At 37.0% G+C, this 15,272-nt stretch overlaps 1 protein-coding gene across 1 annotated transcript in view; it reads right to left on the bottom strand.

The window, feature by feature from the left end:
- The window catches only part of COL25A1 (collagen type XXV alpha 1 chain), a 465,859-nt gene that overhangs the window by 157,525 nt on the left and 293,062 nt on the right, over positions 1–15,272 (bottom strand). Inside the window, exons 6-7 of the mRNA XM_073804997.1 lie at positions 731–757; positions 563–589 (exon numbers count right to left, since the gene is read on the bottom strand). Coding sequence (XP_073661098.1) covers positions 563–589; positions 731–757 — 54 coding nt within the window. The remainder of the gene's footprint in view (positions 1–562; positions 590–730; positions 758–15,272) is intronic.

The following is a 15,272-nucleotide window of genomic DNA, read 5'->3' as shown; positions in this document are numbered from 1 at the left end:
ATAAAAGAATGCCCCTCCTCCCTGGAATGGTAACTTATATTACACCTTTTATCTGCTTAAAAATCTATAAAGAATAAGAAATTCAAATAAGTATTATTCAAACTTACGATGAACAAAAACAGAAAATGCATTAATATTTTCATCTCTAATACAACATATTTATGCAATATTACATAAAGTTTAACTGCAGAAAAGGCCAAATTCAATAGGAATCCACATGGCCTCTATATTACAAAACAACGTATACAAATCTGAAGGACCCAATAGTCAATGGAAGGGTGGTGGCTGCAGACTTTCAGTAGTGATTCTGGCCCTTAATCAGTAGGAATCATTACTGTAGAGTGTCCTGTTTACAGGTATCAAGTTAAGATAATGCAACAAGATACAAACATTAGTTACAATTAAGGCTATTTCAATTATAAGTGGTGTGGTATTTTTGTCAGCCGTTACTAAACCACATGACACCAAGGCAGTTACGAAGCCGGGGCTACTTTAATTCAATGAGTTTGGAGCTGAAAACTATTAATAATTTTCTGCCCAGGATTGGAAGAGTATAACTTACCCGAGGTCCCTGATCACCCTGTTCTCCCTGTAGAGTAGGAAAATGAGAAGATAGTTTTAGAACAAAGTCTGTAGATGCTCATTAAAAAGATCTAAATGTAACATAGTATAAGTCACGCCTGTATGGATTTCCACTAAGTTAATTTGTTCCTGCTACACATTTTCTTACCTTATCACCTTTTGGACCAGGAGGGCCCTGAAATAAAGAGAAAAAAACCATACTTTAAATAAATTTCAAAATATATTGTAGCTTAAATAGATAGGCTAGGTTTAGTCACAAGAGTCATGCAAAGGGCACAGAGTTGTACCTGTCAGTGAGGTTTCTCAAGGAATTTTAGGTTCTAAACTATACTTGTAATATGGTTAGAATGTGAAAATGGTATTATATACGTAAACAGGAAAGTATACATATCATAAGTATATAATACGCTGAGTAAATTTTCATAAACTAAACACACCTACTGAAAGTAGAACCCAGCTAAAGGAACCCAGAAGCCCCTGTTGTGATGTTCCTTGTTACTGCTTGCCACCAACAGTAATCACTATTCTGACCTCTGGCAGAATAGATTAGTTTACCTGCTTTTGTACTTTATATAAATGTACTTATATAAATAGAATCATCCATTATGTGTTTAGCCTCTTAGTGTGTGTGAAATTCATGCAAAATTTTGTGTGTAGTTGAAGATTGTTTTTACTGATTTATAATATTCCACTGTGTGAATAAACAATTATTTATTTATTTATCCTACTGTTAATGTCCATTTGCTTCCAGGAGTTTTTGGGTCTTGGTTATTACAAATAGTGCTGCAATAAACATCCTAGTATATGTCTTTCGGTGAAAAATTGAATACATTTCTGTTGGGTGTATATCTAGGAGTGGAATTGTTACATTCTAGACAATACATACATTTGGATTATTAGTTAGTAGATATTGCCAAATAGTTTTTCAATGTGGTTAACAATTATACTTCCATCAGCAATGTATGAGAATTTTCAGTTCCTCTATATCATCACCAATACTTGGTATTTTCCATCTTTTTCATTTTAGACATTCTGGTGGGAGGTGTGGTAGTTTCACACAGTGTTTTAATTTGTACTTCTCCAGTAATTAAGTTGAACTCCTTTTAATAAATGTATTGGCCATTTTGCATCCTAGCCCATAAAGTGTCTGTTCACATCATTTTCTATTGAGTTCTCCTATTATTTGCTAGAGTTCTTTACATATTATACATTGTATTGACAGATAGACAGATAGATAGACACATAGGAGTTCTTTACACACTCTGAATTTGAGTCTTTTGTCAGAAAAGGATATATTTATTGCAAACATATTCTCCCACGCTGCATATTGTGTTTACATTCTCTTAAAGATGTTTTTGATGAATAGAAGTTCTTAAACTCAATTTAACATTTTTTCTCTTTATGATTATCTCTTTTATTGTTCCACTTAAGAAATCTTTGCCTCCTTCAAGGTCATAAAGAGGTTCTTCTATGTTTGTTTGTTCTAAAAGCTAAAAGCTTTATTATTTTATCTTCATATCTAGATCTGAATTCATGGAGAACTGATTTTGTGAATGACGTGAGGTTAAAGTCAAGATGCTTTTTTTCCCCATGTGGATATCAAATTAACCCAATACCATTTATTGAAAATGCCTCTTTTCCCCATCACAGTACAGTGTTACCTTTGTCATAAATCAGATGACCATATATATGTGGGTCTTTTGGGAAATTTCTGTTTTGTTGGACAGTTGTCTATTCTTAAGCCACACTGAGATTTTCTTTACTTTTGAACAAAAATACTAGCAGGAAACATAAATTCTAGAGGCATCAGTAGTTTTTTTTCCTAGCTCTTAAAGATGAAGTCATGTCTCAGGGCTCAGCCCACCTGCAGAAGTGGAGCATTTCATAGTTACCTTCAATCTCTCACCTTCCTTTTTAGCAGGGTTGGGAGACAAGGACAAGTCTAGACAGGAGTAAAGCCAAGGTCCTAACAAAGTACCCCTTCTGAGGTCCCAGTGGGGACTGCTATCTCAATTCAGGTGGGAATGTAAGAATGCTCCACCTACCAAAATACCTGCTGCTAAACACCAGTTGCAGAGGAGCTGTACCAAATTCCCATTCTCAGTTGCAGCAATTTTAACAGCTGTGAGGTTATCATGACATTAACAATAACAGGAACATCATGTCTTATATTTTGTATATTTTACCATCAACAAAGAACTTTGACCTGTTACTGCATTTAATCTTCTCCCAACCTAATGAGCAAAGTTTTATGATATTTCTTTTACAGATGTCAGAAATAAAACTCAAAGATTATCAAGGTTGTGCCTCTTGTAAGTGAGTTAGCCAGGACTTTAAGCTAGTCTGTGTGACTTTAAATGCAGTGCATCGTGATGCTAAGTGTTAGGGCACAGCTCTGGAACTAGATTCTCAGGAAGACTGACAGCCATGTATCTGGTGCCTGCTTTCAACAGGTGCCCTCTTGAATGCCTCCCAATTGCCTTTTTCTTTTTTTTCTTTCTTTCTTTTCTTTTTTTTTCTTTTGGCCGAGCCACACAGCTTGCAGGATCTTATTTCCCCAACCAGGGATCAAACATGCCCCCTGCTGTGGAAGCACGGAGTTCTAACCACTGGACCACCAGGGAATTTCCCCGATTGCCTTTTTCATAGTGTCATGGACAGCGGCCTCAACATCTCAAGTTCAAAATGCAGGAAAGAGGAATTGTAGAGCATCTGGGAGAGGGAGAGGGGGCCAAGATAATGGAATCAACTAAACAAATCCTTTTCTTTCTTAACTCCCCAAATAATTTTGCCACTAAAAAGGGGAGCTATTTTAAGAACATTTTTCTTAATGTTTTCAGCGAATCAAGTAGTGAGTCATGAGTACAGTCTGTCTGTGTACCTCTGTAAAATTAAGTTTAAGAAATTTATTGGTCATTCTTGACACGCACAAAATGCTCACTAATGCTCTACAAGTAGGATTTTATTTTTGGGGGGGGCAGAGTCAACCCAAAGAAAAGAATGAGAGGACACCTACCATCAAGTTAAGAAATGCAGTGGAGATTCTGGTCTTGATTTAATTAAGTAGCATGTTTAACTCTAATTAGATCTTTATATACATTTGGTGGATGCCTATGAAGAGTTTGGCAATGTTCTAAGCACTGGTAGAGGATATGCTGTGACATGCTGTTCTAGAAAAGCTAAATAGCCTGTTGCCAAAGTCAAACACTTCTGCTATACTGGTGTTAAGAAAAATGACCCCTAGAAAATCCAGCTACTGTAAGGTCACTTACAATTACTGTGGACTTGTCCCCAGCCCCTCTCTCCTACGCCCATCAAAAGCTTCTCCTCTTTAAAGTTTAGTTTGCTTTTGCTTGTGAGATTTCAGAGGCCAAGGCTCTCATTGTACCAGTCCCCCAAAGGGACCTTGTTAGGTGATACTGCATGTTTGAGGTCAAAACTTTTGTGAAATTATTTTACAGTGGGGAACAGAGATGAGTCTTTTCCCCAAAGTCCAATGACTAATGCTAAAGCCACATGTGTCCTCTAGAGCTCTTTAGACAGCTTGCCATAAGCAAGGATGCTTAATTCATGAACACATGAAAATTTGCATTTACAATTGAGTAATGAATACTGCTGCTTCAAAAGGGGGTATTTTTGAGTAGACAGAATGGCGTCCTGGCACCTGCCAGCTCAATGCAGAACCGAAGCAGAGGTCAACCTCCATCCACAGCTGTGGCGGCTGCTTCGGACACTCCAGGCCCCACTTGTGCTCTCGGGTTTAATGGCAGGTGTTTTCTTCAGCTCTGAGTAAAATCCCACTCTTATTTCTAGGCTGGACCCTTTCACTGCAAACATGGGTTAAATATGTAGAAAAACGTGAGCTACCTTACTAAGCACAGATAGTATTTCAAAATTTTGGAGCCATGATTCTTTTTAAAGTCAAAACATTACAATCGAAAGAAAGGTTTCTTTGATTATTAACTTTTAAAATTAAAGCTGGGGCATGATTGAAGTTATTTTTCTTTTGTCTTTAGAGTAAAGCCAAACAAAACTCTCTGGTATTAACTACAGGATAGGCAGCAATACAAATGAATGAATTATTTGAATCAGGGAGTATTTTACACTGGCATTTTGCTGCTTCCAACTACACCAAGTTAACGATCTAATATTCAGTGGACATATATGTTGTCCAGGTATCAGTATCAGTGGCTGGTTGTTAACTATTTGAAGGTAAAAGCCTGTTGCTAAAACAAGGTTGAGGTCAATGGGAAGGAAATATGGTAAAATGACTGGTCACAATTAACTGAATAGTGAGTCACAGCCTCACTATATGAGGCTTCTTTTTGGACTCCTGTCCTTCTGGTCTGGTCTGGTCTGGTATGTTGGAGTCAGATCTTTTATAATGTCCACTTTAATAAATAAATAAGAATACTTGAAATGATCTTTCTAATTAGTTTTACATAATTAGCTCTAATTACATAAATTTCAAAGGTGCTAACAACATCTTTATTATTAGTGTTGTTAGCAGTTGGAGAGTTTCTTTTAGAGAGTTGTTAAAGTGTTATTAATTTACTACCAAAGTATTTATAAATTTCAGTGGCAAACTTCAAATTAGCTCCTATTCAAGTGACTTCAAATACAGAACTTAGTAGCAACCTATTTGTATCAAGACTTTAATGTGGGCCTATAATAATTTTAGTCTCCTGAATTCTATTTCTATCCAAACAACTAAGGTTTTAGCTCTTTTTCCATGCACTATTATCTATTTCAATTAAATGATAAAAACCAAATTAAAAGCACAGGAATAAGAGGAACAATAAATGAGATTCAGGAAAATACTGGATTTCAATCGACATAAAAGTAATTGAAATACAGCTGGAAAAGACAGATATAGTCATAGGGGTTGGATGGCCCAATAAAGGACTTTTACTCACTAGAACTGTAAATTTTGTCTACTTTGAACTGGCAACAGCTAAAAAGGGAATGATTTTTACAAGACGGCAATCATGAAAACAAAATTAAATTCCGCTAAAGGCAGAAAAATGGAAAGGGAGTAAACCCTGGAAATTCCTGACAGCCAGAGCTGCTGAAATATGAATGAAGCTACGGTTTCTATCCCAGAGAAGTGTAGGTCATTTGTATTTTTGAAATATAACAATTCTTGTTCTGATGAATCTCTGCATTCCTGTAGAATTATGAGGAAATGCAAGTTTCATATTCTAAGCATTTATGGCCAACTATCAGCCAGACAATGTGCTCTGAGTCTGGAGGATGGACGTGTAAATATAATTATAACTAGTGGAATAAATGCTGTGTTGTAGGAGTACAGAGAGGAATGAAGGTAGGAGAGCAGGAATTAAAAAGATAACATTGGAACTGGCTCTTGAAAGTTGGCCGGGATAAGGGGAACTGGGGAGGAGTGAGGCTGTTCAGGCAGAAGGGATGAATGTGCAGACGTGTGAGAGGACATCCTGCCATCGGATGAGGAGTTCAGAGTGGTAAGAACATATGTGGTGTGGAGAGTGGAGATGGGGAATAGCAGGAAAGAGATTTGGGAAGACCGGCTAACAATACCCAGGTCCCTGGGCTGGATTCCGTCATCGATTTTACAAGGGGATGCCGAGATCAAGTGTGCCTTATGGAACTCAGAGAGTATGGAATGCTATTCTTCTTAGGAAGTTGTTGCCTTGGTCCAAGGGAGAGATGGCAAAGATCTGAATTAATCACGACAATCAGGACACAGGAAAAGTTATAGATTTACGAGAAATTTCTGAGGCAGAACCAACAGCAAAGTTAACTGATTGGACATGGGGGCCATTGACAGATCATCAACATGGTTGAAGAAGTTCTGTTCACTTGAAGTTCACAATTTAGTGCATTTGAAGAAAAGTGCTGCCCTAAGCTGATTCAATCCTGATAAACACAGCAGCTCCAGAGCCAAGTGAACCATATAAAGTGTGAAATCTAGTTTTAGGGATGTTTTTCAAATCCAAGCAGAGTATTAGCAGATTTGGCTGACCTAATCAGAAATAGCTGAGAGAGAGAGAGAGAATTCTCTATCATCACTGTTAGGTAAAAGGAGCATGGGTGATAATATAATATGGCGGCCATACCGTGCTGCCGCCATGCAGAAGCCATCCTTCTTCTAATGTTAATTTATGAACAAAGTACATTCCTTTCCTCTACTTTTTAAACTGTAAACTTAACATGGAATTACTATATTTTAAAAGCCATAATTTCCTTAATCTTTTAAGGATAAAGAAGACAGGTTCTGCTGCATGGCCGTTCTCTAGAAGCACAGCACAACCTCAGTAGCCACTGCATGTCTGATGTCTGTGTGCTCAGGCACCCTTGCAAACATTACTTTATCAATATTCACAGTCTCCCAGGGAGGAAGGAAACGCAAAGTATCCAATGTTCCCCTGAACAGTAGGATAGAAGCCTCAGTTCTACTGATGGCAAGATACGTCCCTGACTGTATCATTAACTTGGCCCATTGTGCCAATGAGATAGACACTCAAATCATATAGGCACGAAGAACCTGAATTTGGTACCTTGGTTCTTAGCATGTATCTGAAATTGCACAAAATCATACTGCAAATAGTATTAGCAATGGAAAAATCTACTACTTAGTGGAAAAATAGGGACCCTAGCTATTCACATGTGGATAAATCTACCTCGCTTCTGAATAAATTGCAGTTAGCATAGGTTCACCTCTGACTAAAATGTGAACATGTGTTCTTCCAAGTGTATGCCTCAACCTTGAACTCATATATATCATTTTCCGCTTTACTGGCATAATATATTTTTAGGGACATTTCTTTCTCAAATCACCAATTTTTTTGTTTGTTTGTTTCACAGACTTCCAACTTTGCAAATAACTTCAGCTAGTAATGTGTAACTTTAAAGCTTTTTATGGAAAACGTAACGTGAAAATGTACGAGTTCCTATACATAAGTATAGATCAGTGTGTGTGTTTGTGTGTGTGTGTGTGTGTGTGTGTGTGTGTGTGTGTGCTTCCGTATAATTTCTTTTCAAATGCTACAGAAAAGAGTAAAAAATAAAAAGGAAAGTATAATTTGGGGGAATTATTTTAAAATAAAATACATAAATTATCTTGGTGATTAAGAGCTCAAGGTTTAGAATCAAACAGATCCAGATTGAAATCCTGGTTGTGATCACCTGTGTGATCTTTAGCAGATTAATTAATCTCTTTGAGCCTCAGTTCCTTCATCTGAAAAATGGGGAAAACTATGCTTACTCTTTGCTTAAATGAAACACTGTCCACAAAGCAACTTGTAGAATGCCTGATCTACTAATGGTAATGATTTTGAAGCACACACTCAATATTTTAAATATTTTAACCATGCTAAGCATAAAATTAAATTTCTTTTTCAGATACTTGACCTGAGGATGAAGAAAGTAAACATATTGATTTCCTAAAATCAAAAGGCAATGCGGTGAGAAATGTATTAGGTGGAAGGTTGAAAACATTTCAAGAATATGTGGGTTTAATATAGTTTACTTCAATGTACAGGAAATATTACCAAACGAAACAAAGCAAAACAAAAACACTTAATTGTTGTTTTAACCATACTTTAATGACTAAAAACTTTAGGCCCTGGAACTACCTAGTCACCCCTAGCATACAGTAGATAATCAATTCTCGCTGAATCAAAACACCCAGAAAGACAAGAATGCAATAAAACTCTCCTGTGTTCAAAGCAGCAACATATAAAAGAAATATACAAGAACCAGATTCAATGTTGCTGCAGAAGAACCGTGTTCATTATAGTGTCAAACTCTGCTAAGCCAGGGAAGGGAATTACAGCTATAAACAGGTTTATAGCGTCAGACTTTACACCTTTTGTTTTGCATTGAAGATTAAAAGAAACCAAGCAGAAAAGGGGGTCGGTATAAACAGAAATTTAAAATATCAAAACCAGCCCCGCTTATTGAGAAGGTACTTTTTACAGCTCTTATTTTCTGGGCATTTTCTGTAGTAAGATGGTAACTATATGTTCTTTCGTGATGTCAGCTGAGCCTTGAACGAGGGACTATACGTACCCAAGATCAGTCTTAAATCATAAGCAGCTGTCATAAGGAAACAATTAGTGAGGTCTAGCACTAAAAGAAAATTTAGAAAAACCAAACATTAAAAAAGGACTCTTGAAAGTTAGGCTGATGTAGCTCAATGGACTTAAGGGCTTATAAAACAGCAGGAATCAGGGAAGCTCACTCTGGCTTTCTTTTCTAACACAATACAAATCAAAGACAGCCAAATTACTTCTTCTGCCAATCATAACCAAGAGGTCCCTTCTTTCTAGAAACATTCCTTACATCTAAATATTTTAAAAGATTGCTAAAACTTTTTATTTGTTTAACTTTGCTTTTTTTTTTAAACTTATTTTTAAGAGGTCAAATAAAATGAACTCCATGGTGAAAGACTTGGAATCCTAAACATTCCTTCTGTGGAAAGAAAGTATCAACTTGCTCTCTAAATGCCCATAGTAGCCCCTGTGATTTTGCAGCTAATGGTGTAAACTATCCTATAATACTCTTAGTGTCCTCAATATAATTCAAAGGTATTCAGAGGTAACATCCATCTTTAAACCTGGAGTTTAATTTACAATCATTTATTTCTTCATGTTGCCTACTATACTGTCCCCAAGTAATTTTCCCCAGACTATTTAAGAAAGCCTGGTTTGAAGGTCACTTTGATTCTTGACTTCACTTGTAGTATCTCATAGAGCAATATTGATTTTGTGCAGGGCAACTGAATACAATCCAGGGATGAGGGTAGGATGTCCCCTTTGAGTCTAACGACATACACAGAAGGGATGGAAAAAACAACTGTCAGATGAGTCTGGGAGATCCTGAATCTCAGGGTTCCTCTGTGGTTCCTGAGCTGCCTATGTAAATTAGAAGCTCAATCTCCCTCATTCTCAGCTGATGACTAAACAGAGCAAAAGCTTTAATGTAAGCTTCCACATGTACCACACTCTCCGTCTCCAGATTTTCTTGTATCTTCACCTCCTCTCTCCTGGGAGTGAAGGGACTGTCATACCTATTCTCCCCACCCTCGCCCTGCTCTTCATTGCTGTTCTCACTTGTCTCTTCAACAAGTTCTCTTGGCTTAATTTCCAAAATATACAAATAGCTCATACAACTCAACAGTTAAAAAAAAAAAAAATCAAAAAATGGGCAGAAGAAGACCTAAACAAACATTTCCCCAAAGAAGAAATACAAATGGCCAAGAGGCACATGAAAAGCTGCTCAACATCACTAATTATTAGAGAAATGCAGATCAAAACTACAATGAGGTGTCACCTCACACTGGTCAGAACGGCCATCATTAAAAATTCTGCAAATAACAAATGCTGGAGAGGATGTAGAGAAAAGGGAACCCTCCTACACTGTTGGTGGGAATATAAGTTGGTACAGTTATCATGGAAAACAGTATGGAGGTTCCTCAGAAAACTAAAAATAGAATTACCATAATGATCCATCAATCCCACTCCTAGGCAAAAATCCGGACAAAACTCTAATCCAAAAAGATACAAGCACCCCTATGGTCATAGCAGCATTATTCACAATAGCCAAGACATGGAAACAACATAAATGTCCATCGACAGGTGAATGGACAAAGAAGACGTGGTACATATATACAATGGAATACTATTCAGCCATAAAAAAGAACAAAATAATGCCATTTGCAGCAACATGGTTGCAACTAGAGATTATCATACTAAGTGAAGTAAGTCAGAAAGAGAAAGACAAACACCATATGATATCACTTGTATGTGGAATCTAAAATATGATACAAATGAACCTGTCTATGAAACAGAAACAGACTTACGGACATAGAGTACAGACTTGTGTTTGCCAGCGGGGAGGGGGTTGGGGGAGGGATGGAGTGAGAGTTTGGGGTTAGCAGGTGTCAGCTATTATATATCGAATGCATAAACAACAAGGCCCTACTGTATAGCCCAGAGAACTATATTCAGTATCCTATGATAAACCATAATGGAAAAGAAAAAAATATATATATATATAAAAGAATTGTATATATATGTATAACTGAATCGCTTTGCTGTACAGCAGAAATTAATACAACATTGTAAATAAAGTATATTTCAATAAAGAGTAATAAAATAAAACAAAATAAACCCCATTACGGTTCCCTTGGATTCTTCTCCTTGGTCTCCAAACATGTTCATTCCCCCTCTCCTAAAGTCAAAGGAAAGAAAAGTTGCCTTTGCCCTCCATTCCCCCATTCTAAGGTCGTGACTTCTTCTTACCATCTCCATTGAACTTCCCTAAGTAATAGACTGGTCACAAAAAGAAAGGAAATTGAACTTGAGGGAAGAGAAAGTAAGTAGCAGAGTAGAAGGCATATTTTTACATTCTAGGTTTGGGAAAAATAAAGTAACATGAGTTGAAATACATATTGATCTTGAGGGCATTTCTTTCCATTAAGAAGAAGAAAGCTGAGCTATGGGAAGGGAAACTGCTGAGCCAGTCACTGGGGCCCTGGAAGGGAGTCACCCTGGGCTAAACTAAAACTAAATAAACCACAGCTTTGAGGAGGGAGGGTTGACAAAGCCCATAAATGTCAAGATTGCCCAGATTTGTTTCTAAACCTTTTGTCTTTTCACTTTACTCCCTTCATCAGCTATCAAATATACTATTTGGCTTTACCTATTACCTGAATTATGTCCTAAATTCTTTTCCAAGCTGCAATCCTGCATTCTCAACTGCTCACCAGATGTCTAAGCCAAGAGAGGCCATCATCAGTTCAAACTCAACATTTTCCAACCAAACTTCTCAGTTTCTACTGCAAGCCAATCATGACTTCTGACTTCCCTATTTTTGTTTAACACACTGCTACTCTTGCAAGTCTAAAAGCTCAGTGTTACGTTTGATTCAGTAAATAGGATCTATTGACAAGTCCTATATTCATTCTCCCCAAAATCCCTTGAATATAACTTTCCATGTTTGTTGCTAGTTCCCTTGTGCCTGGAAAACAAGAATAGTCTATAAGCATCTTTGGTCTTCCTTTACTCTACTTCCTCTTACATTCTTTTGGCAGGCTATGTTTTCTAAAGTGCATTTCTAAACATATCATTCCTCAGCTCAAAACACATCAATGGCTCATTTGTAATCCACTCTGAGAAAGTTGATATAGGCCATGAGCCTCCATGGATGCAAAAGCTATTAGGTGACAGGTTTTGGGAAAGCAGGCCAATACCACTGACCTGCCAATCAACCAAATATTTTATGCCTCTTGGTATGATGAAATAAGAAGCATATTACACCTTTATAAGAGACTCTTTCTGAACATTGAACCAGAACCTAATCAAACCTCTAAATAGAACTTGCAAAAGATATTTACAAGAAAAACAGAAGATAAGAGAAAGTTCAAAAGCACCATAAGGAAGTCAGACCAATCCAGAATGCGGGGCATTCTATAAATAGGATGAATGCCCTGAAAAAACTGATGACATGAAAACATAAAAAGAGGAGGAAGATGACTATAGAATAAAAGAGACTGAAGAGTTATAGTAATTAAATTCCAAGTGTGGGCTTTACATCTTGATTCAAACCATCTATAGAGACATTTTTGAGATAATTGGGGAAATTTGAATACAGACTGGGTATGATGATATTTAAAGAGTTATTATTAATTTTATTAGAATCAATAATGAAGTGATGGGTATGTTACAGAAAGGTCTTATCAGTTAGAGATTCATATTTCAGTATTTGCAGATGCAATGACATGATATCTAGGTTTTGCTTTTATATACATCATCAAAAAAACAAAGCAAAACAAAATAAACGAGAGGAAGGGATTCATGAAACAAGATTAGTCTTGGATAATTCTTGAAGCTGGTTGAGGGGTCTAGGGCAGTTTATGACACTACTTTCTCTTCCTTTTAAATAAGCTTGAGAATTCCCCAAAGAAGTAGTTATATAATTAAAAATTTAGTTTAGATCACCCTTCTGATCCCTACCAAATAAAGTGTTAGCTTCTGCTTGTGTCCAAAGTCCTCTATTGTCTCATTTTATTTTATTTATTTATTTTTTATTTTTTTAAAAACTCTTTATTGGAGTACAATTGCTTTACAATGGTGTGTTAGTTTCTGCTTTATAACAAAGTGAATCAGCTATACATATACATACATCCCCAGATCTCCTCCCTCTTGGGTCTCCCTTCCACCCTCCCTATCCCACCCCTCTAGGTGGACACAAAGCACCGAGCTGATCTCCCTGTGCTATGTGGCTGCTTCCCACTAGCTATCTACTTTACATTTGGTAGTGTATATATGTCCATGCCACTCTCTCACTTCGTCCCAGCTTACCCTTCCCCCTCCCCGTGTCCTCAAGTCCATTCTCTACGTCTGCATATTTATTCCAAAGTCCTCTATTATCTGCTTCTAACTTTCCTTTTCTGCTTTATCCCCCATGCCACCTCTCCCTCTATTCCCTTAAGGATCCTCTCCGCCAGTCAGCCTTGAATACCAGCTGTTGTCAGAATGCCCCTCACTCTCCTCACTTTCTGTACCTTTGCTTATGCCATTCTTTCTGCTGAATAAACGTCATCAGTTATCATTTTGCTTAGAATAACGATAGCACAACTTTCTTGAAACTTCTTACCTGGCAGTCTGAGCTATGGAGCTACTTGGAAAAAAACACAGTAGGAATCTGAGTTTCTGAAAGAAACATTAGTCCTTGCAGTAAAAGTCTCATCTTTGCCTCCTCTACAATCCCACTGTCATTATTGCCAGTCATTGATGGCTCATCTCAGTGACCTCTCTTCCCTGAGCTTTACCTGACCCTCTTTTGGATATGTTCCTTCCCTAGTTTTGAACTCCTAAAGCACTTGTAACTCTTTTAGAAAACTTAGCTCGTGCTCACTAGGTATAAGACGTATGCTTCATGCTAAACTACCAGGGTCCTTGAGGGCAGGAAGAGATCAATATGTAAGAGAGGGAAATGTAACAAATGCTAACTTTGGAGGCTTCAATGTATACAAACATAGGACCTTTGGCAGGTCACTTAACCTCTCTGAGCCTCAGTTTCTGCATCTGTAAGATGGAACAAACAATAGTTAGCTCATACGGGAGTAGTAGGAAGTAATTAAAAGAACATACGGTCTTCTGTAAATAGTATTTCCCTTCCCCTCGTCTCTTACTAATTCAAATGTGTAGTTTTGTACCTTATACGTGGTAAGTATCCAATAAATATATTAGCAGATTTCTTGCAACAGAGGTTTCTAACAGGACATCAGGGCCAAAAGTAATATTCTCTGAATAGCCTGTTGACAATCAGAAAGTCACAGATAACTGTATGTCCAACACGCTTCCAATGAATGCTTATGAGGATATGTTTGACTTCAGCTAGAAATTGTGCCTTTCAAGGTCACTACCATTTCTCATTTGTGGACTCATGACTAGTTCCAGAAGAGTTAACAGCAAAAGGAATAAACAACTTTGCACAGTCTCTTGAAGACGAAATGAACTCTGTTCAATGAAAGATTTTCTTTTTTTCTCACATCTCAAACATGGGCAGATAGTTTTGGCTGTCTTCTCCCTCCTGCCTGTGACTCCAAGCTTTTAGAAAGAGTATATATTTTCTCTCTCCCCACACTTTCAATACTGAGTCACTTCAGCCATTGTTTAAACTAGGTTTAAATGAGGTCTATCCAAAAGAAAGAAGATAGAATAAAACGTTTCTGGAGCTATCTTTCTACCTATTATCTAATAGCATTCTTCCATTGTAATCTCTACACGATCCAAAGAATGTATTTTGTATGAAAAATATCATATCAATTGAAATATGACTGGAGATATTTAGAGAGAAAATAACTTTAGCCTATTAAGAATTCTCATAGGATATCAAAATTATCAAAGAAATCCATAAAAACATATGTGAGAAATTACATGTGCATATATAATAAACTTGAGAAAATTTATAAATAAAATTTTTAAAGTTTGAAACACTTCAAACTGAATTACTTTTAATTCACTGAAGAAAATATTTCTTTTTTTAAAAAACTTTTTATTGTAGTTAATTTACAATATTATATTAGTTTCAGGTGTACAACATATAAATTCGATATGTTTATAGATTATACTCCATTTAAAGTTATTACAAAATAATGGCTATAGAGAAATAAAGGTTTGTCGTTTAAGCCACCCAGTCTATGGCATTTGGTTGTAGCATCCTGAGCTAAGACACACATGTACTGATGAGTCCTGTGCTGAGCTATCAAGGGGGACTCTCTGCGGACCTTCTGAGCTCTCTCCATGTGGCTCTTTGCTCTCTCACCTGCCTCACAAATTCCAGCTGCCTTGACCTCCTCAAGGGTCAGAGACCACTCTGTTTAGGTGCTCCTTGCTGTGCTACAGCTGAGAAATTCTCTCCAGACAGTAGGTTTGGGTAATCTTAGGGTTCACCTTGTTTGTTTTCCTTCTCTGTGCTGCCTGTTGCCCAATGCCTTAACACTATTGTTTTACATATTTTTTTCTAGGAGCAGAAGTCTTACAGTATGTTAGCAAACTAAGTTTATACTGTAGATTCAATGTTCCAATATCTAGTAGGGAAAGTCTTCCCTCATTTTTCTTTTTATTTCAAAACATTCTTGGCCACTTGGCTCCCTTACTCTTTCATAGGAATTGTAAAGCCAGCTTACTAAATTCCTTTAA

The sequence above is a fragment of the Tursiops truncatus genome, chromosome 5 (assembly GCF_011762595.2).
Source record: "Tursiops truncatus isolate mTurTru1 chromosome 5, mTurTru1.mat.Y, whole genome shotgun sequence".
NCBI lineage: Eukaryota > Metazoa > Chordata > Mammalia > Artiodactyla > Delphinidae > Tursiops > Tursiops truncatus.
The sequence above is the reverse complement of the archived record's forward strand: the minus strand, read 5'-3'. Positions and strand labels throughout refer to the sequence as shown.